The 26,262-nt window shown below is 48.2% G+C and overlaps 1 protein-coding gene across 1 annotated transcript in view; it reads right to left on the bottom strand.

Moving 5' to 3' along the window:
* Positions 1-20,364: 20,364 nt before the first annotated feature.
* CEP112 (centrosomal protein 112) overlaps positions 20,365-26,262 on the bottom strand; it is a 398,710-nt gene continuing 392,812 nt past the window's right edge. Inside the window, exon 26 of the mRNA XM_082272104.1 lies at positions 20,365-20,629. Within this exon, the coding sequence (XP_082128230.1) occupies positions 20,623-20,629 (7 nt within the window). The 3' untranslated portion in view covers positions 20,365-20,622. The remainder of the gene's footprint in view (positions 20,630-26,262) is intronic.

Here is a 26,262-nt window from a genome sequence, read left to right as displayed (position 1 = left end):
TTTCTCAGGTGTTCCTTTCACACAGAAATCCACTAAGGTACAAGAAACCCAGAGCCACCCAAAGACAGGCCACATCTTCCACACTGGGGTCCCCAGGCCCCTGCCTGTAACAGGAGCCCTCAGACTTATAGCACACCCCACCTACTGGCCTGAACCAGAAGATCCCAGCTTCAACTCTTCTGGGAAGGCCGTCCACAAGGTTTAGGAGTGTCTATGGGAATGTTTCACCATTCTTCCAGAAGCGCATTTGTGAGGTCAGACACTGATGTTGGATGAGAAGGCCTGGCTTGCAGTTTCCATTCTAATTAATCCCAAAGATGTTCTATCAGGTTGAGGTCAGGACTCTGTGCAGACAAGTAAAGTTCCTCAACCCCAAACTCGCTCATCCATGTCTTTATGGACCTTGCTTTGTGCACTGGTCCAAATCATTTGGTGGAGGGGGGATTATGGTGCGGGGGTGTTTTTCAGGGGTTGGGCTTGGCCCCTTAGTTCCAGTGAAGGGAACTCTTAAGGCGTCAGCATACCAAGACATTTTGGGCAATTTCATGCTCCCAACTTTGTGGGAGGAGTTTGGGGATGGCCCCTCCCTGTTCCAACATGACTGCACACCAATGCACAAAGCAAGGTCCATAAAGACATGGATGAGCGAGTTTGGGATGGAGGAACTTGACTGGCCTGCACAGAGTCCTGACCTCAACCTGATAGAACACCTTTGGGATGAATTAGTGTGGAGACTGCGAGCCAGGCCTTCTCATCCAACATCAGTGCTTGACCTCACAAATGCGCTTCTGGAAGAATGGTGAAACATTCCCATAAACACTCCTAAACCTTGTGGACAGCCTTCCCAGAAGAGTTGAAGCTGTTATAGCTGCAAAGGGCGGAGCCAACTCAATATTGAACCCTACGGACTAAGACTGGGGGTCATTAAAGTTCATGTGTGTGTAAAGGCAGGCGTCCCAATACTTTTGACAATATAGTGTACATACAAGTTTTGGCTGGAGTTCAACTTTTAAGGTTTTCTCTATAATAAACCCATCGATTTCCTGACCCTGGAGCCCATGAGAACTGGGAACTGGTATTAACCACTTAAGCCCCGGAAGATTTTACCCCCATTCCGACCAGGGGGTATTTTGCGATTCGGCACTGGGTGACTTTAACGGACAATTGCGCGGTCGTGCGACGCTGTATCTAAACGAATTTGGCGTCCTTTTTTTCCCACAAACAGAGCTTTCTTTTGGTGGTATTTGATCACCCGTGCGATTTTTTGATCACGCGCTATAAACAAAAAAAGAGCGACAATTTTGCAAAAATAGCAATATTTTTCACATTTTTTTATATGAAATTCCCCCCAAAAAAATGTAAAAATCAAAATTTTTTAACATTTTCGGCCAATTTGTTTTATGCTACCTATGTTTGGTAAAAAAAAAATCGCAAAAAGCGTATTTTGATTGGTTTGCGCAAAAGTTATCGCGTTTACTAACAAAGGGAAAGATTTTTGTCATTTTTGTTGTTTTTTTTTTTTAATGCGTAATGGCGGTGATCTGCGATTTTTTTTGCGGTACTGCGACATTGCGGCGGACAGATCGGACCCCTGACTGACATTTTTGACACTTTTGGGGTTACCAGTGACATTTCTACAGTAATCAGTGCTATATATATGCACTGTTACTGTAAAAATACACTGGTAGTGAAGGGGTTAACTTTATTTGGGAGGGAGGGGCTGTGTGTGTCCCTAGGGGCGTGATTCTAACTGTGATTGGCTGTGGCTTGAGCTGTAAGGACACTGATCAACGGATCTACATAGTAGATCCATGTGATCAGTGTCTTTACACCGAGGAGAATGACAGGTGGCTTGTTTACACAAGCTGCCTGACATTCTCCCTCTCCCCCGCCGATCGCCGAGTGGCCGGCGGACATCGGGTCCGCTGGTCACACGCGCGGGGGGGTCCGTGACCACGCGGGGGCGCGCGCTCGCTCCCTAGACCCTCACAAGCAAGCAACGTAGCCCTACGTTAGTTTGCCTGTGAGGGGCTGACCGCCGACGTAGATAGTCGTGCGGCGGTCGGCAAGTGGTTAACTAAGATATTGCGTGGTTTCTCAAAAATGACATGACAGAGATTTTTTTTATGGAATCCAGCGTGACGCGTTTTGATGGATATTCCCTCCCCCATCAGAGACCTTAGGCAGAAGCCTCTATCTGATGGCCAAATGACCAGTCAGTGTTGGCAGTGCAGAGCGGACATGTTTATGTGTGTAAATATATATTGGCTACTAAGGGAGGAGTGAAGGGGTAGAGTGACAGCTCATGTGCGTGTAAAGGCAGGCGTCCCAATACTTTTGACAATATAGTGTATCTCCCTTTCTAACACTTCCTAGTATTTTATAAGCTTTATCAGCCACCTCCTGGCACTGAGTGTTGCTCCTCCATGCCCCACCGCTGAGCTGCATCCATTGATTGCACAGGGGGGTCACTCCATCTGCATGGTATAAGCCCTGACTATACATTTATTGGCACCTTTGCAGAATTTATTTTACTGTCTATAAAAGGAGCGATCCTTCCTATGTGGTGTAGAAGTGGCTTCCTAGTGCTGAGCTGAGGCCGGACAGCCCCTCCGGGGCCCGGGGCCATTTACATAACAGCAGCAATCACCAGAAGAGTGTAAACACAACTTCAACTCTTAGAGGGCCAGGGGGGCTTAACGCTGATTGAGAGGCCCCCAACCCCACCTATTAGAGCCTTTCATGTTCAATAGAGAGGTCAGGCCTGGGGTCACGCTGGGTGACCCCTCCAAGCCTCGGCCATTTCACCAGTGACATGCGGCTGTCTGCAATTATCACCCGGCTAACACCTAAATTGTTACTTTGTGTTATTGTGTTACATTTGTTGGCCTCTTGTGATTTACTGCCTCTAAAACTCCTCGTCCCCCGGAGGGCGCTGAGTGCACCGAGGATCCAACCTTGTAACCAATCGTTAGAAATGAACCTCCTTTTAGCGGGGGGTGTCAATGGATAGAAAGGGTTTTAGTGATGGTGGAAATGGTGCTTTCACCTGCTGGAAGATCAAACATTGCCGATTACGGGAGGCCTCGGGGCCCCGGCAGGAGATTCGCTGCACTTTGCACTTTCATCTATGGCTTGTTTGTCTTTGGTTGCCCACATTTATCTGTAAAAGGACCAGGGCTTTTTATCAGGGGGAACGCAGTTCCGGCACCTCCAGTCTGAATTTATGCAATGGCAAAGGGGTGCTGGGGTCAGTGGGGTGAGCTGAATGGCCTATTGATGCTGGCTGCTGGGGGATCTATTGTAGCTGTGGTGAATCTATTGTTGCTGGAGGGCATTATGTTGTGGGGGGGGGGTAGATGCTACTGTTGCAGTGGAGGATTTATTGTTGCTTGGGGGAACTATTGTTGCTGGGGGTCTATTGTTGTTGGGGGGGGGTCTACTGTTGCAGTGGAGGATGTATTGTTGCTGGGGGGGCTATTGTTGTTGGGGTCTATTGTGGCTGATTGCAGGGGATCTATCTTACTGATTTTTCTATTGTTGCAGGGGAAGATTTATTGTTGGTGGAGGAATCTATTGTTGGGGGGGTCTATTGTTGGGGGAACTATTGTTGCTGGGAGTCTATTATTGTTGGGGGGGGTCTATTGTTGCAGGGGAGTATTTATTGGGGGGGGGATTGTTGCAGGGGAGGATTTATTGTTGCTGGGGGGCTATTGTTGTTGGGGGGGTCTATTGTTGCAGGGGAGGATTTATTGGGGGGGGGGGGCGATTGTTGCAGGGGAGGATTTATTGTTGCTAGGGGGCTATTGTTGTTGGGGGGGTCTATTGTTGCTGATTGCAGGGGATCTATTTTACTGTTTTTTTCTATTGTTGCAGGGGAAGATTTATTGTTGCTGGAGGGATCTATTGTTGGGTGGATCTATTGTTGGTGGGGGGGGTCTATTGTTGGGGGGGGTCTATTGTTGGGGGGAGTCTATTGTTGGGGGGAGTCTATTGTTGGGGGGATCTATTGTTGGGGGGATCTATTGTTGGGGGGAATCTATTGTTGGGGGGGGTCTATTGTTGGGTAGATCTATTGTTGGGTGGAGTCTATTGTTGGTGGGGGGGGTCTATTGTTGGTGGGGGGGTCTATTGTTGGGGGAGTCTATTGTTGGGGGGATCTATTGTTGGGGGGAGTCTATTGTTGGGGGGAGTCTATTGTTGGGGGGGGGGTCTATTGTTGGGGGGAGTCTATTGTTGGGGGGAGTCTATTGTTGGGGGGGATCTATTGTTGGGGGGGTCTATTGTTGGGGGGGTCTATTGTTGGGTGGAGTCTATTGTTGGGTGGAGTCTATTGTTGGTGGGGGGGTCTATTGTTGGTGGGGGGGTCTAATGTTGGGGGGGTCTATTGTTGGGGGGAGTCTATTGTTGGGGGGAGTCTATTGTTGGGGGGGGATCTATTGTTGGGGGGGATCTATTGTTGGGGGGAGTCTATTGTTGGTGGGGGGGTCTATTGTTGGGGGGAGTCTATTGTTGGGGGGAGTCTATTGTTGGGGGGATCTATTGTTGGGTGGAGTCTATTGTTGGTGGGGGGGTCTATTGTTGGGGGGGGTCTATTGTTGGGGGGGGGTCTATTGTTGGGGGGAGTCTATTGTTGGGGGGAGTCTATTGTTGGTGGGGGGAGTCTATTGTTGGTGGGGGGGTCTATTGTTGGGGGGGGGTCTATTGTTGGGGGGGTCTATTGTTGGGGGGAGTCTATTGTTGGGGGGAGTCTATTGTTGGGGGGGGTCTATTGTTGGGGGGAGTCTATTGTTGGGGGGAGTCTATTGTTGGGGGGGTCTATTGTTGGGGGGGAGTCTATTGTTGGGGGGGATCTATTGTTGGGGGGGGTCTATTGTTGGGGGGAGTCTATTGTTGGGGGGAGTCTATTGTTGGGGGGGGTCTATTGTTGCTGATTCCAGGGGATCTATTTTGCTGCTTTTCTAGTTATCATTAACAAATTCTATACACATTATCTAGAACCACAACATGAACCTTGGTTCTGCATTCTCTAAAAGGGGGGTACTTGGGGGTGGGTAGAGGGGGGAACCGAAGGACAGTGCTCGGAGGTGGGTAGGGGGTGGAGACAGGGGGTGACTCAGAAGAGGGGAGGGAGTACCTACCTGAAAAGGACTCATGTAGAATCAACAGTCCACCAAAACACAGAGAAGTCATTGTATGAGATGGACTAGAAGTGAAGAACTGATGGTTGGAGGTCTACAGCTTCTCATCCAAAGTTTGGTCCAAGCTTACAGTTTTCTGACAGATATTCAGCCAGGTGTATGGAGGAAATCTTCTCCTCGTCACTGACTGGGATTCATAACTGTTTTCACTCAAAGCGATCGTTTATTGGGCAAAGACGGTCCAATGTCTAGATCTGATGACAATCTAGGACAGGGTTTCTCCAGAGGTTGCTCAGGGTTCCTGGAGAAATTTCCACTGACACCATTCATCTTTTCAGCTATCTGCAGGGCTGCCATCAGGGGGGGGGGGGGGGGCAGCCCATACACATGTAGGGGGCCAAGGCGTTCCAAGGGGCCCGACCACCCAGGCCCCAACCAACAAGACCAAGTTGTTGCTGCTGTAGAATCTAGCAAATGCTAAAGCAGGGTGGCTGCAGAGTAAGCCGATGGAGCTGAAAGGATGTCTCTTTGCTGGATTGTGCTGTCTTTTTTCTAAAAATATGAGGCCGTCTCATTCAGTTTTTTATTTGTTAAAAAGTTTGAAATATCCAATAAATTTCGTTCCACTTCATGATTGTGTCCCACTTGTTGTTGATTCTTCACAAAAAATGACAGTTTTTTATATCTTTATGTTTGAAGCCAGAAATGTGGCAAAAGGTCGCAAAGTTCAAGGGGCCGAATACTTTTGCAATCACACATCACTAGGTACGGGTTCATCACCTCTCCAATAATGGGAACATATGGAAATACGGGACACCCTGAGACAGTTCCCGGCACACCATACATATGCGGGGTCTGCAGGAAACCTCATTGGGTTATTTATTACCAGGCAACCTGTTGGATCCGGGATTATCCTCTAGAAGTGGAGACTGAGGCCCATTCTCAGGAAATCTGCGGGAAAAGTGGGCCTGCCGGTTACCAGGCTACTGACACAAAGCTGGGGAGCCCCAGGAGATGACAGCAGTTGGGAATAGGCAGAGATCTGGAAGTAAGAAGAATGTTAAAGGGATTTCAGGTACCCCGCTGGTGCTCCATCCAGCCTATCCCACGCTCCCAGCAGCAGGGCTGACGCCCTCTCGGCGGCCCCTTCTTCACATCTCGTCACAGCGGCCATGGAGAATCTGAGTGAGTGACTAGCAGGGGATTAAACCTCCTCTATCAGTCTACAATCCCCCATCTATAGGGGGAAGCCGACCCCACCACCGGCTGCAGCTTCACTCCACACATTTCTCATTTACAGCCAGCCAGCGCGGTGACACCAATTTCCATATAGACATCCGCCATCTTTATGTGCTTCATCCCCAAAGCTCATCTTAGAAGTGTCCCTGTATGAGAGCCTGGGAAAGGTAAGCAGTGTCTTCCCTGGTTCCAGGCCCACCCTCCTCTGCAGCATGAGAGGTAGGTTGCACAGGATTCCATTTTAAATACAGGAAAGGTAAGCAGTGTATTCCCTGGTTCCAGGCCCACCTTTCTCTGCAGCATGAGAGGTAGGTTGCACAGGGTTCTAATAATTATACAAGAAAGGTAACCAATGTGTTCCCTGGTTCCAGGCCCACCTTTCTCTGCAGCTTGAGAGGTAAGTTGCACAGGGTGCCATTCATTATACAGGAAAGGTAAGCAGTGTGTTCCCTGGTTACAGGTCCACCCTCCTCTGCAGCATTAGAGGTAGGTTGCGCAGGGTTCCATTCTTTATACAGGAAAAGCAGTGTGTTCCCTGGTTCCAGGCCCACCTTTCTCTGCAGCATGAGAGGTAGGTTGCACAGGGTCCCATTCTTTATACAGGAAAGGTCAGCAGTGGCTATAACATTAACATTATAACATTGTGTGTTAACAACGGGTAGACTGGGCGGGGGGCAACTTCCCCCTGGGCCCCTCTGATGCCCCATAAAAAGGCTGCATCTGCTGCAGACATTCCTTTAGTAAAAAGTCCCCATTGGTGTCCTACTGAGTGTGGGATGAGACTGAGAACAAGGACGGAGTGCATGCTTACCCACCATCATCCCCCCCCCCCCCCCTTCGCTGACATTTATGGTGTACGCCATGTCCAAGCAGAGGCCGGCTACATGTCCCCCTGCAGCCCCAGCTGCCCCCTACTGGCCAGTTTGGGAACCCGGAGTTGGTGCAGCTGGCGCTGTCCAGCTCGATCCGCCCAGTGAGCAGAGAGTACCTGGAGCGGAACCTAGGCCTGGGATGGGGGTCAGGAGGAGAACAGGAGGGGGGAGCTGAGTCCCTGCACCAGGGGCCTCTGGGTTGTATTTGCCCCCTGGGCCAAAGATTGCCAGTCAGCCCCTGGTAATACCCACTTATTACTGCTTCTATAAATGGCGGACTGTTGCAGGGGATACCCGGATTGGTCACATCTCCCGCAATCAATGTATGGGTACAGATGTAATCACAAAGCAATGACCGGCCCACATAACATGCCGGAGAATTCAGAAAATATGGTTCCTCCAGCTCTGGTTTTTACTTTGCTGGCCTCCATTTTTCAAGCTGCATCCAAATAAATTGCCCTGCCAATATTTATCTGTCTGTGTATGACCGCACTCAGTGACTCCCAGCATCCTCTGCAGCACAAGACAATGGGCACTTCACAGGTGTTGATGTGCTTGGCGTTCCCGGCACCTGGTGATGTCATGGCTCTGGATGAAGATGAAAGTGCCGGCTTTGTTGTCACACGCAGGGAGAGGTGAGAGGAAGGCAAATATTGACTCTGGAATTAAAATTGCAGGTCGGGAGATAAGAGGAGGGAGAGTGAAAACACAGCTGGCCATGTGACCGCCACCAGCACCAATCCAGCCTTTCTAATGGAAATCTCCAACCACCGCAAACAGCAGCAAATCTTCTGTGTGCAGAGAGTCTGCGGTCACACGGCGTGTCACATCGAACGATTCTTCCAGGAAAGCATGCCATGAAATACAAAGAGATCGCCGCCGAGAGCGCGCTTCAGCTGGCCAGAATTTTCTTCATAATGTTCAGTTTTCTAATAGTTTACCGAGTCAAACCGACAATTGTTATTTACCATAGAGACAAAAATAAAATCGAAGGAGAGCGATGGAAAGTTCTTCTCGGTGAATGAAACTTGAAGAGTGAATGTGGTTTATATTCTGGAAATTCCATTCATTCCAAAATCAAATGTTAAAAGCAAACAAACGTTTGAAGTGATTTCAGGGGGCATTTGTAAAGTTTCTGATTATCGAATGTACTGAGCAGATATTTCCTACGAACGTTCGATCAGTGCATGGTCAGCTTTACCAGAATTGAGCATTTTCTGGTGATTGGGGGGGGGGGGGGGGGGTGTGTGTGCTCTTCTCCATCATCAGAACATTTTCAGATCTGGTAAAGCTGGCCATACAAATATTCAAGTTTTGGTAAATGTGGCCATCAGTCTTGATAAAGCTGGCTACAGAAATTTGCAGATCTGGTAAAGCTGGCCATAGAAATTTTCAGATCTGGTAAAGCTGGCCATAGACATTTTCAGATCTGGTAAAGCTGGCCATACAAATTTTCAGTTTTCGTAAAGCTGGCCATTCAAATTTTCAGATATGGTAAAGCTGGCATAGCAAATTTTCAGTTATGGTAAAATTGGTCATACAAATTTTCAGATCTGGTAAAGCTGCCCAAAGAAATTTTCAAATTTTGGTAAAGCTAATGTTCAGTTCTGGTAAAGCTGGCCATACAAATATTCAGTTTTTGTAAAGCTGGTAATACAAATGTTCAGTTATGGTAAAGCTGGCCATATACTTTTTTCAGATTTGGTAAAGTTGGCCATATACATTTTCAATTCTGGTAAAGCTGACAGTACAAATTTTCAGTTTTGGTAAAGCTGGCCATACAAATTTTCAGTACCGATAAAGCTGGCGGTAGAAATGATCAGTTCTGGTAAAGTTGGCCATACAAATTTGCAGATCTGGTAGAGCTGGTCATACATATTTTCAGTTCTGGTAAAGCTGGCCATATACATTTTTCAGATTTGGTAAAGTTGGCCATACAAATTTTCAGATTTGGTAAAGCTGGCCATAGAAATGTTCAGATGTGGTAAAGCTGGCCATACAAATTCTCAGATCTGGTAAAGCTGGCATAGCAAATTTTCAGTTATGGTAAAATTGGTCATACAAATTTTCAGTTTTGGTAAAGCTGGCCATAGAAATTTTCAAAGTTTGGTAAAGCTAACAATACGAATCTTCAGTTCTGGCAAAGCTGGCCATACAAATTTTTAGTTCTGGTAAAGCTGACAGTACAAATTTTCAGATCTTTTACCATAGAAATTTTCAAATTTTGGTAAAGCGAACAATACAAATCTTCAGTTTGGGTAAAGCTGGTCATACACATTTTCAGATCTGGTAAAGTTGGCACCCAGATGACAAGGCATATAGCACTCCATTGACCTTATATAGCCAGAGGCAATACTAATAAAAGGGCAAATCCCGGTGACTTTCCATTTTACTGGTTTCTGCCACATTATTATTGATCACCTCATTTCGCTCTAATAAATATCTGTGTATGTGCTGGAGAACCAATCATAACACAGAGATTGGCTTTAACCAGTTGTATACCTCTATAGACGATCCACTGATACTTGAAGTTGACGGTGAAATGCAGAACCATATTGGGTCTATTGCATCGTTCGATAGACCAATCAATAAATCTCTCATTGGTTGTCCAATCACCGATTGCCTACGTGTGTGGCCTCCATAAGCCGGGGCTGCGGTGAATATTAGGAGATAATCGGGAGGCCAATGATCACAAGAATCCATCAATCCTTCATCTTCCGTCAAGATGGGAGCTCCAGATCTTCAGAGGAAGGATGTCTTTTCATTCGGCATTGTTCTAGATCGAAGGGAACGCTCGTCCTCCTTAATGCTCTTCCTTATAAAGGCGCTTTTTGAAAATAATTCTGAATGCGAGAAGAAAGTTATCTCATTAGGCCCCTTTTTAAGGCGGACTGAATAGCGGACTGTCTGTCTTTGGTTGATAGTATCAAAGAATCCGCCGGCACAAAAGCATGTCTAATTTTAAGGAAGTTTTTGCAAGCCGACTTAAAACCGATCGACTCATTTCACTTTCTGCAAGTTGCAATTTTGTATAAAAAAAAAGGAGCGAATTCCTTTGATAGGAGCTTTAAAGATCTGCCTTTCCCTAATGGCAAGATTTAAAAGCGGTGACCTTTCTGCGGGAAATATCAAAGTACAGAAGACGGTCGTCTTTTCAAACGCCGTTGACCTTGTCGGCTCAAACTTTTCCCCCCAAAATGCAATAATTGATGTTTTCTTCTTTTTTTTTTTTTTTTTTTGCTGCTGTCGGCAGAACCGAGCCTCTTACCTGGATTTAGCCGCCGCGCGGTAATAGGCAAAAACCGCCTCAATGGCCGCGATTGCTCCTTCATTTCTGCGATCTCTCCCTATTGTCAGCATTTACTATTCAATCCCGCCGGAAGAGAGCTGGGAGCGCAATTAAAGTGCACAGAAAGGGGAACGACGGTGGAGGAGCTGAACGGGGGTGGGGGTGGTGTGTGTGTGTGGGGGGGGGGGGGGTCTCCATAGTGTACTGGCTATTGGAAATTGGTGGGACTACAGCTGACACTCTTAAAGAGGAAAGGACCGCGTGTTTCCAGAGAGCCAAATTCTTGTATATTACTTTGCATTTGCCTTCCACTCAGGGGATGTATATAGATGCATATGTCTCCCTCTAGTGGTGACCTGTAAGTCAGGCATTGCAAGCGACATATTTGCTGAACAACTAAGATGAAAATCCATATGCTACCCGCATCACCACCACTGCCGTCCAGTCTCATTCATTCATAAAATAACTGAAACACTAAATGAAAATTCCAGACACAACCACAGTGAGTCATATTGGACTGATTGTCAATAGCAGAATGAATCGGCAATATGAAATGTGAGGTTTCACCTGAGGCCCACAGCACCATAAAATGAGTTTATATCTCTGAAAAAATGGCAGCAAATTCCATACACAGACTATCAACATGGAGCAACGCTTCCCAACCTCATCCCTCAAGTTCCACCAACCGGTCAGGTTTTCCGGGTTTCCTTACAGGTGCTTTAACTCAATGTTAATGGCTGAGTATTTTATGGAAGGGAATCGGCCTGTTGGGGGAGTTTGAGGACTGAGATTGGGAAACTATGATACAGAGCAGTGGTCTCCAAACTGTGGCCTGCAGGCCGAATGCAGCCCTTTATCCGGGCCTGAGGGGGCTATTCTTCACACTAATGCTAAGAACAATTCCTCCCACCAACACCAATGATGGATTGCTAGTCCTCCCACCGACACCAACAATGAAGCACCATTCTTTCAACTGACACCAACACTTGGGCACTATTCCTCCCACTGACACCAATGATGCGGCATTATTCCTCCCACTGACACCAATGATGGGGCACTATTCTCCCCACTGACACCAATGATGGGGCACTATTCCCCCAACTGACACCAATGATGGGACACTATTCCTCCCACCGACACCAATGATGGGGCACTATTCCCCCCACTGACACCAATGATGGGGCACTATTCCCCCCACTGACACCAATGATGGGGCACTATTCCTCCCACTGACACCAATGATGGGGCACTATTCCCCCCACTGACACCAATGATGGGGCACTATTCCTCCCACTGACACCAATGATGGGGCACTATTCCTTCCACTGATATCAATGATGGGGCACTATTCCCCCCGCTGACACCAATGATGGGACACTATTCCTCCCAATGACACCAATGATGGGGCACTATTCCTCCCACTGATACCAACGATGGAGCACTATTCCTCCAACTGACACCAATGATGGGGCACTATTCCTCCCACTGACACCAACGATGGAGCACTATTCCTCCCACTGACACCAATGATGAGGAACCATTCCATCCAATCTTTCTTTGACACCAACGATAGGGCACTATTCCTCCTCCTCCTGACCACAGTGCTATGTAATTGTTTTACTCCCAATAATCCTCGGGTATTTCCTACTCTCACTGGCCACAGTCTGCGCCCCCTCCCCCCCCCAAAGTCTAAAAGACAGTAAACAGGCCCTTTGTTTTAAAAGTTTGGAGACCTCTGACAGAACAACGGTGGAAAATCACAGTCAGGCAACTAAATGCTGCCGTGGTTCAACCATCACATGATACTGGAAACGTTAATGATAAAATGAACATCACTTACTTCAAGGGCGCGGTCACTGATCTCATAGTAGAACTCCCTGCGAATCTTCAGAAGTTTTGGATGGAGTGATGAAGGGTCAGAAGCTCCACCATTGGAGGTCACGGAGATGGGAAGTCAGATTCTTTGATTTTTCGATCTTATACATTGATTATTGTCCTGATTTTTGTACGATTAGAAGGAGGGATTATGTGACACCTCCCGGAACGTGTTGGATATCCACTCCAAATAAGAGAGGATTATATCCCATCCTTGCACATTATTCGTTTTGGAGCTTTGCTATCTTTTATACCACAGAGACCCCGGGACAGGCTGGACTGATGAGTCCATACTATCTGGGCTTTCCGTTATTCGGTCCACCAGCATCACCCTCATTAGATGTAATGGGAGCTCTTAAAGTGAGGACTAATTATGTTTTCAGTCATATAAGCCCAATGAAGACTCCTCACCGGAGACCAACATCTACAGCCTTGGCCAAAAGTTTTGAGAATGACACAAATATTAATTTTCACAAAGTCTGCTTCTTCAGTGTTTTTAGATCTTTTTGTTAGATGTTACTATGGGATACTGAAGTATAAATACAAGCATTTCATAAATGTCAAAGGCTTTTATTGACGATGACATGAAGTTTATGCAAAGAGTCAATATTTGCAGTGGTGACCCTTCTTTTTCAAGTCCTCTGCCATTCGCCCCGGCATGGTGTCAATCAATTTCTGGGCCACATCCTGACTGATGGCCGCCCATTCTTCCATAATCACTGCTTGGAGCTTGTCAGAATTTGTGGGGTTTCTTGTTGTTCACTCGCCTCTTGAGGATTGACCACAAGTTCTCAATGGGATGAAGGTCTGGGGAGTTTCCTGGCCATGAACCCAAAAGTTCACTCGCCTCTTGAGGATTGACCACAAGTTCTCAATGGGATGAAGTTCTGGGGAGTTTCCTGGACATGGACCCAAAAGTTCACTCGCCGCTTGAGGATTGACCACAAGTTCTCAATGGGATGAAGGTCTGGGGAGTTTCCTGGCCATGGACCCAAAAGTTCACCCGCCTCTTGAGGATTAACCAAAAGTTCTCACTGGGATGAAGGTCTGGGGAGTTTCCTGGCCATGAACCCAAAAGTTCACTCGCCTCTTGAGGATTGACCACAAGTTCTCAATGGGATGAAGGTCTGGGGAGTTTCCTGGCCATGGACCCAAAAGTTCACTCGCCTCTTGAGGATTGACAACAAGTTCTCAATGTGATGAAGGTCTGCGGAGTTTCCTGGCCATGGACCCAAAAGTTCACTCGCCTCTTGAGGATTGACCACAAGTTCTCAATGGGATGAAGGTCTGGGGAGTTTCCTGGCCATGAACCCAAAAGTTCACTCGCCTCTTGAGGATTGACCACAAGTTCTCAATGGGATGAAGTTCTGGGGAGTTTCCTGGACATGGACCCAAAAGTTCACTCGCCTCTTGAGGATTGACCACAAGTTCTCAATGGGATGAAGGTCTGGGGAGTTTCCTGGCCATGGACCCAAAAGTTCACCCGCCTCTTGAGGATTGACCAAAAGTTCTCAATGGGATGAAGGTCTGGGGAGTTTCCTGGCCATGGACCCAAAAGTTCACTCGCCTCTTGAGGATTGACCACAAGTTCTCAATGGGATGAAGGTCTGGGGAGTTTCCTGGCCATGGACCCAAAAGTTCACTCGCCTCTTGAGGATTAACCACAAGTTCTCAATGGGATGAAGGTCTGGGGAGTTTCCTGGCCATGGACCCAAAAGTTCACTCGTCTCTTGAGGATTGACAACAATTTCTCAATGTGATGAAGGTCTGCGGAGTTTCCTGGCCATGGACCCAAAAGTTCACTCGCCTCTTGAGGATTGACCACAAGTTCTCAATGGGATGAAGGTCTGGGGAGTTTCCTGGCCATGAACCCAAAAGTTCACTCGCCTCTTGAGGATTGACCACAAGTTCTCAATGGGATGAAGTTCTGGGGAGTTTCCTGGACATGGACCCAAAAGTTCACTCGCCTCTTGAGGATTGACCACAAGTTCTCAATGGGATGAAGGTCTGGGGAGTTTCCTGGCCATGGACCCAAAAGTTCACCCGCCTCTTGAGGATTGACCAAAAGTTCTCAATGGGATGAAGGTCTGGGGAGTTTCCTGGCCATGGACCCAAAAGTTTACTCGCCTCTTGAGGATTGACCACAAGTTCTCAATGGGATGAAGGTCTGGGGAGTTTCCTGGCCATGGACCCAAAAGTCCACTCGCCTCTTGAGGATTGACAACAAGTTCTCAATGGGATGAAGGTCTGCGGAGTTTCCTGGCCATGGACCCAAAAGTTCACCCGCCTCTTGAGGATTGACCAAAAGTTCTCAATGGGATGAAGGTCTGGGGAGTTTCCTGGCCATGGACCCAAAAGTTCACTCGCCTCTTGAGGATTGACCACAAGTTCTCAATGGGATGAAGGTCTGGGGAGTTTCCTGGCCATGGACCCAAAAGTTCACTCGCCTCTTGAGGATTGACAACAAGTTCTCAATGTGATGAAGGTCTGCGGAGTTTCCTGGCCATGGACCCAAAAGTTCACTCGCCTCTTGAGGATTGACCACAAGTTCTCAATGGGATGAAGGTCTGGGGAGTTTCCTGGCCATGGACCCAAAAGTTCACTCGCCTCTTGAGGATTGATCACAAGTTCTCAATGGGATGAAGGTCTGGGGAGTTTCCTGGCCATGGACCCAAAAGTTCACTCGCCTCTTGAGGATTGACCACAAGTTCTCAATAGGATGAAGGTCTGAAGAGTTTCCTGGCCATGGACCCAAAAGTTCACTCGCCTCTTGAGAATTGACCACAAGTTCTCAATAGGATAAAGGTCTGGGGAGTTTCCTGGCCATAGACCCAAAAGTTCACTCGCCTCTTGAGGATTGACCACAAGTTCTCAATGGGATGAAGGTCTGGGGAGTTTCCTGGCCATGGACCCAAAAGTTCACTCGCCTCTTGAGGATTGACAACAAGTTCTCAATGTGATGAAGGTCTGCGGAGTTTCCTGGCCATGGACCCAAAAGTTCACTCGCCTCTTGAGGATTGACCACAAGTTCTCAATGGGATGAAGGTCTGGGGAGTTTCCTGGCCATGGACCCAAAAGTTCACTCGCCTCTTGAGGATTGACCACAAGTTCTCAATAGGATGAAGGTCTGAAGAGTTTCCTGGCCATGGACCCAAAAGTTCACTCGCCTCTTGAGAATTGACCACAAGTTCTCAATAGGATAAAGGTCTGGGGAGTTTCCTGGCCATAGACCCAAAAGTTCACTCGCCTCTTGAGGATTGACCACAAGTTCTCAATGGGATGAAGGTCTGGGGAGTTTCCTGGCCATGGACCCAAAAGTTCACTCGCCTCTTGAGGATTGACAACAAGTTCTCAATGTGATGAAGGTCTGCGGAGTTTCCTGGCCATGGACCCAAAAGTTCACTCGCCTCTTGAGGATTGACCACAAGTTCTCAATGGGATGAAGTTCTGGGGAGTTTCCTGGACATGGACCCAAAAGTTCACTCGCCGCTTGAGGATTGACCACAAGTTCTCAATGGGATGAAGGTCTGGGGAGTTTCCTGGCCATGGACCCAAAAGTTCACCCGCCTCTTGAGGATTAACCAAAAGTTCTCACTGGGATGAAGGTCTGGGGAGTTTCCTGGCCATGAACCCAAAAGTTCACTCGCCTCTTGAGGATTGACCACAAGTTCTCAATGGGATGAAGGTCTGGGGAGTTTCCTGGCCATGGACCCAAAAGTTCACTCGCCTCTTGAGGATTGACAACAAGTTCTCAATGTGATGAAGGTCTGCGGAGTTTCCTGGCCATGGACCCAAAAGTTCACTCGCCTCTTGAGGATTGACCACAAGTTCTCAATGGGATGAAGGTCTGGGGAGTTTCCTGGCCATGAACCCAAAAGTTCACTCGCCTCTTGAGGATTGACCACAAGTTCTCAATGGGATGAAGTTCTGGGGAGTTTCCTGGACATGGACCCAAAAGTTCACTCGCCTCTTGAGGATTGACCACAAGTTCTCAATGGGATGAAGGTCTGGGGAGTTTCCTGGCCATGGACCCAAAAGTTCACCCGCCTCTTGAGGATTGACCAAAAGTTCTCAATGGGATGAAGGTCTGGGGAGTTTCCTGGCCATGGACCCAAAAGTTCACTCGCCTCTTGAGGATTGACCACAAGTTCTCAATGGGATGAAGGTCTGGGGAGTTTCCTGGCCATGGACCCAAAAGTTCACTCGCCTCTTGAGGATTAACCACAAGTTCTCAATGGGATGAAGGTCTGGGGAGTTTCCTGGCCATGGACCCAAAAGTTCACTCGTCTCTTGAGGATTGACAACAATTTCTCAATGTGATGAAGGTCTGCGGAGTTTCCTGGCCATGGACCCAAAAGTTCACTCGCCTCTTGAGGATTGACCACAAGTTCTCAATGGGATGAAGGTCTGGGGAGTTTCCTGGCCATGAACCCAAAAGTTCACTCGCCTCTTGAGGATTGACCACAAGTTCTCAATGGGATGAAGTTCTGGGGAGTTTCCTGGACATGGACCCAAAAGTTCACTCGCCTCTTGAGGATTGACCACAAGTTCTCAATGGGATGAAGGTCTGGGGAGTTTCCTGGCCATGGACCCAAAAGTTCACCCGCCTCTTGAGGATTGACCAAAAGTTCTCAATGGGATGAAGGTCTGGGGAGTTTCCTGGCCATGGACCCAAAAGTTTACTCGCCTCTTGAGGATTGACCACAAGTTCTCAATGGGATGAAGGTCTGGGGAGTTTCCTGGCCATGGACCCAAAAGTCCACTCGCCTCTTGAGGATTGACAACAAGTTCTCAATGTGATGAAGGTCTGCGGAGTTTCCTGGCCATGGACCCAAAAGTTCACCCGCCTCTTGAGGATTGACCAAAAGTTCTCAATGGGATGAAGGTCTGGGGAGTTTCCTGGCCATGGACCCAAAAGTTCACTCGCCTCTTGAGGATTGACCACAAGTTCTCAATGGGATGAAGGTCTGGGGAGTTTCCTGGCCATGGACCCAAAAGTTCACTCGCCTCTTGAGGATTGACAACAAGTTCTCAATGTGATGAAGGTCTGCGGAGTTTCCTGGCCATGGACCCAAAAGTTCACTCGCCTCTTGAGGATTGACCACAAGTTCTCAATGGGATGAAGGTCTGGGGAGTTTCCTGGCCATGGACCCAAAAGTTCACTCGCCTCTTGAGGATTGATCACAAGTTCTCAATGGGATGAAGGTCTGGGGAGTTTCCTGGCCATGGACCCAAAAGTTCACTCGCCTCTTGAGGATTGACCACAAGTTCTCAATAGGATGAAGGTCTGAAGAGTTTCCTGGCCATGGACCCAAAAGTTCACTCGCCTCTTGAGAATTGACCACAAGTTCTCAATAGGATAAAGGTCTGGGGAGTTTCCTGGCCATAGACCCAAAAGTTCACTCGCCTCTTGAGGATTGACCACAAGTTCTCAATGGGATGAAGGTCTGGGGAGTTTCCTGGCCATGGACCCAAAAGTTCACTCGCCTCTTGAGGATTGACAACAAGTTCTCAATGTGATGAAGGTCTGCGGAGTTTCCTGGCCATGGACCCAAAAGTTCACTCGCCTCTTGAGGATTGACCACAAGTTCTCAATGGGATGAAGGTCTGGGGAGTTTCCTGGCCATGGACCCAAAAGTTCACTCGCCTCTTGAGGATTGACCACAAGTTCTCAATAGGATGAAGGTCTGAAGAGTTTCCTGGCCATGGACCCAAAAGTTCACTCGCCTCTTGAGAATTGACCACAAGTTCTCAATAGGATAAAGGTCTGGGGAGTTTCCTGGCCATAGACCCAAAAGTTCACTCGCCTCTTGAGGATTGACCACAAGTTCTCAATGGGATGAAGGTCTGGGGAGTTTCCTGGCCATGGACCCAAAAGTTCACTCGCCTCTTGAGGATTGACAACAAGTTCTCAATGTGATGAAGGTCTGCGGAGTTTCCTGGCCATGGACCCAAAAGTTCACTCGCCTCTTGAGGATTGACCACAAGTTCTCAATGGGATGAAGGTCTGGGGAGTTTCCTGGCCATGGACCCAAAAGTTCACTCGCCTCTTGAGGATTGACAACAAGTTCTCAATGTGATGAAGGTCTGCGGAGTTTCCTGGCCATGGACCCAAAAGTTCACCCGCCTCTTGAGGATTGACCAAAAGTTCTCAATGGGATGAAGGTCTGGGGAGTTTCCTGGCCATGGACCCAAAAGTTCACTCGCCTCTTGAGGATTGACCACAAGTTCTCAATGGGATGAAGGTCTGGGGAGTTTCCTGGCCATGGACCCAAAAGTTCACTCGCCTCTTGAGGATTGACAACAAGTTCTCAATGTGATGAAGGTCTGCGGAGTTTCCTGGCCATGGACCCAAAAGTTCACTCGCCTCTTGAGGATTGACCACAAGTTCTCAATGGGATGAAGGTCTGGGGAGTTTCCTGGCCATGGACCCAAAAGTTCACTCGCCTCTTGAGGATTGACCACAAGTTCTCAATAGGATGAAGGTCTGAAGAGTTTCCTGGCCATGGACCCAAAAGTTCACTCGCCTCTTGAGGATTGACAACAAGTTCTCAATGTGATGAAGGTCTGCGGAGTTTCCTGGCCATGGACCCAAAAGTTCACTCGCCTCTTGAGGATTGACCACAAGTTCTCAATGGGATGAAGGTCTGGGGAGTTTCCTGGCCATGGACCCAAAAGTTCACTCGCCTCTTGAGGATTGACCACAAGTTCTCAATGGGATGAAGGTCTGCGGAGTTTCCTGGCCATGGACCCAAAAGTTCACTCGCCTCTTGAGGATTGACAACAAGTTCTCAATGTGATGAAGGTCTGCGGAGTTTCCTGGCCATGGACCCAAAAGTTCACTCGCCTCTTGAGGATTGACCACAAGTTCTCAATGGGATGAAGGTCTGGGGAGTTTCCTGGCCATGGACCCAAAATTTCAATGTTTTGTTTCCCAAGCCACTTATGTATGACTTTTGCCTTATAGCAAGGAGCTCCATCATGCTGGAAAAGCCATTGTTCCTCACAAACTCTTCTTGGATGGTTGGGAGAAGTTGCTCTCTTGGATGGTTGGGAGAAGTTGCTCTCAGAGGATGTTTTTGTATCATTCTCTATTAATGGCATATTGTGAGTGAGCCACTCCCTTGGCTGAAAAGCGACCCCGCACATGAACGGTCTCAGGATGCATGACACAGGACTTGTGGACAAAGTTTTTTCCGGATACCACAACCAATGGCAAAGGGGGTTCATCAGAGAAAAGGACTTTACCCCAGTCCTCAGAAATCCAATCCCTGTTTGAAGAATATTAGTCTGTCCCTGAGGCTTTTCCTGGTGAGAAGTGACTTATTTTCTGCCCTTCTTGACACCAGGCCATCCTCCAAAAGTCTTCTCCTCACTGTGCGTGCAGACGCACTCACAACTGCCTGCTGCCATTTCTGAGAAAGCCCTGCACTGGTGGTAAATCAGCTGTAGGAGACGGTCCTGGCACCTGCTGGACTTTCTTGGGCGCCCTGAAACCTTCTTCACAAATGCAGTGGAAATGTTTTTTAAAATGAAGTTCATTTTCATGGCAAAGAGAGACTTCTCTCTATTCATCGGATCGCTCTTCATGACATTCTGGAGTATATGCAAATTCCATCACAAACACTGAGGCAGCAGACTTTGTGAAAATTAATACTTGTGTCATTCTCAAAACTTTTTGCCACGGCTGTACAGTCCAATCACAAACCCCCCCCCCATAAGACAGCAGGGCCCCCATTGCTTACATTGGGCCTCCAAACAAACTCAAACCTCCAAGCACCCAATCAGGGGTCACAATAATGGATACAATTATCTGATTGGCTGCTGTAGATCACACCACCTGTACTCTACCAGCAGCAGGCCATGAAATAATCAGCAATCCATTTAATAGAGTGTAAGCTCCCTGTCCAGCCAGTGTGGGATGGGATGAAGAAATGACAAACACAGATGGTATAAAATAAATATTTAATGTCAGACACGGGATACAAAGATATAAAAATAGAGGATGTGTAAACATGATATAAAATCATAGGAGATAAGCGATTGGCGGGGTATAGGTAGAAGGTCAGCGGCTGCCCGTGGCTCAGTGAGGCGACGTCTGACACAAGGAATGTAACAGCCAATCAGATGAGAGATTTTATTTGACATGGAATATAAAGGACTTGGGGTGTGGTTGGTCCTGATGAGCATCTTTCTTGTATGGAGGTCATAGTCTGGAATGGAATTTATAATATGACAATAAATAATACTGATTCTATATACTACACATACCTTCCACTAGATATATCCCAATCATAAATGCAGCTGCAGTCCGTGTCAGATCACACTGTGATCTCTTCTACACACGGCTACAGTTAGGATCAGAGCGATGTATACAGCAAGCTTCTATGTAGCATATGTACAGTGAGTAAAATAAGTATTTGACCCCCTACCAACCAACAATAAGTGGCCCCCACAGACTGTCTACAGTAGGTGCTCATGTGGTCACAGATTAGTCCTGTCAATGTGAGATGGGGCTCCTAACGACAACTCGTTATGTGTATAAGACACCTGTCTACAGAATCTCTTTCTTCCATTCAAACCTCACCATCATGGGAAGACCAAAGAGCTGTCAGAGGAGGTCAGGGAGAAGATTGGAGGCCGGCACAAGGCTGGAATGGCTACAAGACCATCAGCAAGAAGCTTGGTGAGGAGACAACTGATGGAGTGATAATTGGTAAATGGAAGAAATACAAAATAACCATCAATCGCCCTCAGTCTGGAGCTCCATGCAAGATTGGGATAAGGATGATCATGAGAAAAGTGAACTACACGAGAGGAGCTGTGGATGATCTCAAGGCAGTTGGGACCACAGTCACCAAACAAACCATTGGTAACACAATTACCCACCATAGATTGAAATCCTGCAGCACCCGCAAGGTCCCCCTCCTCAGAAAGGCACATCTACCATCATACCAATGAACATCTAAATGATTCAGAGAAGGATTGGGAGAAAGTGCTGTGGTCAGATGAGACCAAAATTGAGCTCTTTAGCATTAACTCGACTCGCTGTGTTTGGAGGAAGAAAAATGCTGACTATGACCCTAAGAACATCATCCCTAAAGTCACTTTCCCTACAGTCACCATCCCTACAGTCACCTTCCCTACAGTCACCACCCCTACAGTCACCATCCCTACAATCACCATCCCTACAGTCACGATCCCTACAGTCACCATCCCTACAGTCACCATCCCTACAGTCACCATCCCTACAGTCACCATCCCTACAGTCACCATCCCTACAATCACCATCCCTACAGTCACCATCCCTACAGTCACCGTCCCTACAGTCACCGTCCCTACAGTCACCGTACCTACAGTCACCGTACCTACAGTCACCTTCCCTACAGTCACCTTCCCTACAGTCACCTTCCCTACAGTCACCTTCCCTACAATCACCATCCCTACAGTCACCTTACCTACAGTCACCGTACCTACAGTCACCTTCCCTACAGTCACCATCCCTACAGTCACCTTCCCTACAGTCACCATCCCTACAGTCACCTTCCCTACAGTCACCATCCCTACAGTCACCATCCCTACAGTCACCTTCCCTACAGTCACCTTCCCTACAGTCACCATCCCTACAGTCACCACCCCTACAGTCACCTTCCCTACAGTCACCGTCCCTACAGTCACCATCCCTACAGTCGCTACCCCTACAGTCACCTTCCCTACAGTCACCATCCCTACAGTCACCATCCCTACAGTCACCATCCCTACAGTCACCACCCCTAGAGTCACCATCCCTACAGTCACCACCCCTACAGTCACCTTCCCTACAGTCACCTTCCCTACAGTCACCATCCCTACAGTCACCACCCCTACAGTCACCTTCCCTACAGTCACCGTCCCTACAGTCACCATCCCTACAGTCGCCACCCCTACAGTCACCTTCCCTACAGTCATCCATCCCTACAGTCACCATCCCTACAGTCACCATCCCTACAGTCACCACCCCTAGAGTCACCATCCCTACAGTCACCACCCCTACAGTCACCATCCTTACAGTCACCTTCCCTACAGTCACCACCCCTACAGTCACCGTCCCTACAGTCACCTTACCTACAGTCAAGCACGGAGGTGGAAACATGATGCTTTGGGGCTGTTTCTCTGCTAAAGGTACAGGCCAACTTTGCTGCATTGAGAGTCCAATGGGCGGGGCCATGTATTGTAAAATCTTGGATGAGAACCTTCTTCCCTCAGCCAGAACACTGAAGATGGATCATGGATGGGTATTCCAGCATGACAATGACCCAAAACATACCGCCAAGGCAACAAAGGAGTGGCTCAAGAAGAAGCACATTAAGGTCATGGAGTTGCCTAGCCAGTCTCCAGACCTTCATCCTATAGAAAAATGTATGAAGGGAGCTGAAACTTAGAGAAGATCTGTAAAGGAGGGTGAACCAAAATCCCTCCTGAGATGTGTGCAAACCTGGTCACCAACTACAAGAAACGTCTGACCTCTGTGATTGCCAACAAGGGTTTCCCCACCAACTACTAAGTCACTGAACTGCGACTCCATTTATAACATTTGTATTATGTGTTTTTTCTGGATTTTTGGTTGATATTCTGTCTCTATTATATAAAATACACCTATGATAAATATTATACACCCGACATTTCTATGTAAGTGGGCAAACTTCTGCAGGGATCAAATCATTATTTTCCTCACTGTACAGCTTTCCTTGCATTTCCAGCTTCATCAATGACAACGTGTTCTCTAATTAGATGAAGTGTAGAGCATGATGTCACCACCCCACCTCGTCCAATCAGAGGACACTTTGCATTCATTCAGAAAATGTAAAGCGTTCTGGGAGTGGTGCCCATGCCCAGCATCATCCTGGGTGTCACCTTCGTGGCGTTCTGTTCACACACTGCCGGGCCTGGTGAGGGTTGGATGAATTCGGGGAACATGTAGAAGAGATGAGCAGATCTGGACACCTTAGTCCAGGGGTGTCAAACTGGCAGCCCTCCAGCTGTTGCAGAACTACAAGTCCCATCATGCCACTGCCTGTGGGAGTCATGCTTGTAACTGTCAACCTTGCAATGCCTCATGGGACTTGTAGTTCCGCAACAGCTTGATGGCCCCTAGTTTGACACCCCTGCCTTAGTCTATCAGACAACCATCTGTGTGTGGTCAGATCAGAGCCCTGTGATTGGATGAATGAAGAGCTCGAAAACTTCAGACCTTCATTGCCTGGTTCAGCGGGGGCCGGCCTAATTTTCATCACTGTGTGGCCATTCCTACTGCACAGAAGTCGATTGTTTGATGGACTTCTTTCAAAAGGACAATCTTCCTGGATCAGTGACTGCAGCTGCCGATCACTGTATTCTGAGAGCAGTCAGGACACATCGTCCTGGGGGGCCGGGAGGGGGGGTTCCTCCATTGACATGGATTATGTGGATGGAGGAACCTGCTCATCGTTTTAGAACTATGTGGGGCCAACTTTAGAGACGCTCCATCACCAAGGTGGCACACGGTAAAGGGTCAGGACACCCCAGGGTGCTGTTGTATGATAGAGTGCATAGTTGGCAACATTTGAAAAAAAATTTCCAGGGACACTTGGCAGCACAGCTATCAATTACTTACCACACCCACTTCCCTGAAGCTCCGCCCACTCCACATAAATAATCTCTGCCTACTTATCAGATTATAGGGTCTACTCAATAAAAAGAGAATTACAGGAAAATGAAAGGGGAATTTCAAACTTAAGGTCAAAATAGCAGAGGAAATTACCTGAGACAGGGTCCTATTTGCCGGGACTGTCCCGGCAAAACGGGACAGTTGGCAGCTATGGGAGTGAAGAAGTTGAAGTTTGGGGGGTTGGGGGTGAGCATGAAGATGGATGAACGCATGTATGGGTCATGATTTCTGTTTCACCGGAACATTACTGCTAAGCAAGGCCGTCGTGAGGCTCAGCCAATGAATGGAAGAGCTCTGGGGCTTCATTTAACACACAGGAAGTGATGTCATAGGAAGTGATGTCACAGGAAGTGATGTCAGTATAATTCTCCAATGCCCTTTTATATCTGCCTGCTATACATGCCTATTCACCACCAATGCCGTCCCTCCCCGAATACCCTATAGCAGTGTACGGGGTGTCACTAGCTGATCTCAAATCCCCCATTTATGATAGAACCCCCCCCGAATCCCAGTACAAACCATTCATTATGGTGTATAGAGAATCCCGACATCTGTCCGGTAACACATGCACTACAATCTGATCACATGACATGAAATCCGATGTGCAACCCCCCAATACAAACCATGCACTCCCCCTTTTATTTTTAGACTAAAGGGAACCGGTCATGCAAAAATCTGAATATTTAGACTATGCAGGACTTCCTCTGTCTCCCAGCTCCTCAGTGTATATAATACATGGATATAGGGGCCCAGTACTGAGGGGGGGGGGGGGGACTCACTGCCCACATCCCTCTGAAAAGACAACTTCCCTGAGTGACATCAGAGGTCCTGATCCCCCATATGACACCCAGAATAGAGGATCAGCATGACAGGCAACCAGCATGTCCTAGATAAGGGGCTGCACCCAATGTAATGAGGTACAGGGCTCTGTTATGATGACCGGTTCTCTTTAGGGTGTCAGGGCCACAGTCTAGTATGGGTGTATTATGAGTGATTTGGAGGGACAACCCATGAGGGTCCTCCAAGCCGTACTTCCCACAATCCTCCGCTACCACCTGTTGTGGGATTGGAGGGCCGCCACCATACACGGCTCTTATTACTAAAATGTGGTTGAAGAGAGGTGGGTAGAGACCAAAAAGGTAGCCTGTTCCCATAATACAAGGTGCTTTTGAGGGGCCCCCAATCCTGAGAGCCCCATCACCAGGGGAATTCGGCCCATATGCATAAGACAAGGTGCTTTCCAGGGACCCCTACCCCTAAGGGCCCCTCCCCCAGGGGAAAGCAACCTATTCCCACAAAAAATGTGTTTTCCAGGTGCCTGACACCCTTATGCCTCCCTCTTTCTGGAGGAATGCGGACCACTCCCATAATACAAGGTGCTTTCCAGGGGCCCCCACCCCTAAGGCCCCTTCCCCCAGGGGAATGCAGCCCATTCCCACAATTAAAGTGTTTACCAGGGGCCCGCCACCCCTATGCCTCCCTCTTTCTGGAGGAATGCAGCCCATTCCCATATTACAAGATGCTTTCAAGGGCCCCCTCAACCCTAAGGGCCTCATTCCCAGAGAAATACGGCCCATTCCCATAAGACAAGGTGCTTTTTAGGAGCCCCCACCCCTAGTGGGTCCTCCCCCAGGGAAAAAAAGCCTATTCCCACAATAAAAGGTGCTTTCCGGGTGCCCGACACCCCTATGCCTTTCCTATTCTGGGGGAATACGGCCCATTCCCATAAGACAAGGTGCTCTCCAGGGGCTCCCATCCCCAGGGGAATACGCCCTGTTTCCATAAAACAAGGTGCTCTCCAGGGGCCCCCATCCCCATAGGTATACTGCCTATTTCCATAAGACAAGGTGCTTTCCAGAGGCCCCCACCCCTAAGGGCCCCTCCCCCCAGGAGAATGCAGCCCCTTCCCACAATAAAAGGTGCTTTACAGGGGCCCGACACCCCTATGCCTCCCCTTTTCTGGAGGAATGCAGCCCATTTCCATATTACAAGGTGTTTTCCAGGGGCCCCCAATCCCCAGGGAAATATGGCCTATTCCCTTAAGACAGGGTGCTTTCCATGGGCCCCTGCCCCTAAGGGCCCCTCCCCAGGGAAATGCAGCCTATTCCCCACAGAAAAAGGTGTTTTCTGGTGGCCTGATGCCTCTTTTCCTCTTGCTTT

The sequence above is a fragment of the Pelophylax lessonae genome (assembly GCF_965119305.1).
Source record: "Pelophylax lessonae genome assembly, chromosome: 11".
NCBI lineage: Eukaryota > Metazoa > Chordata > Amphibia > Anura > Ranidae > Pelophylax > Pelophylax lessonae.
This window is presented reverse-complemented; position numbering and strand designations above follow the sequence as displayed.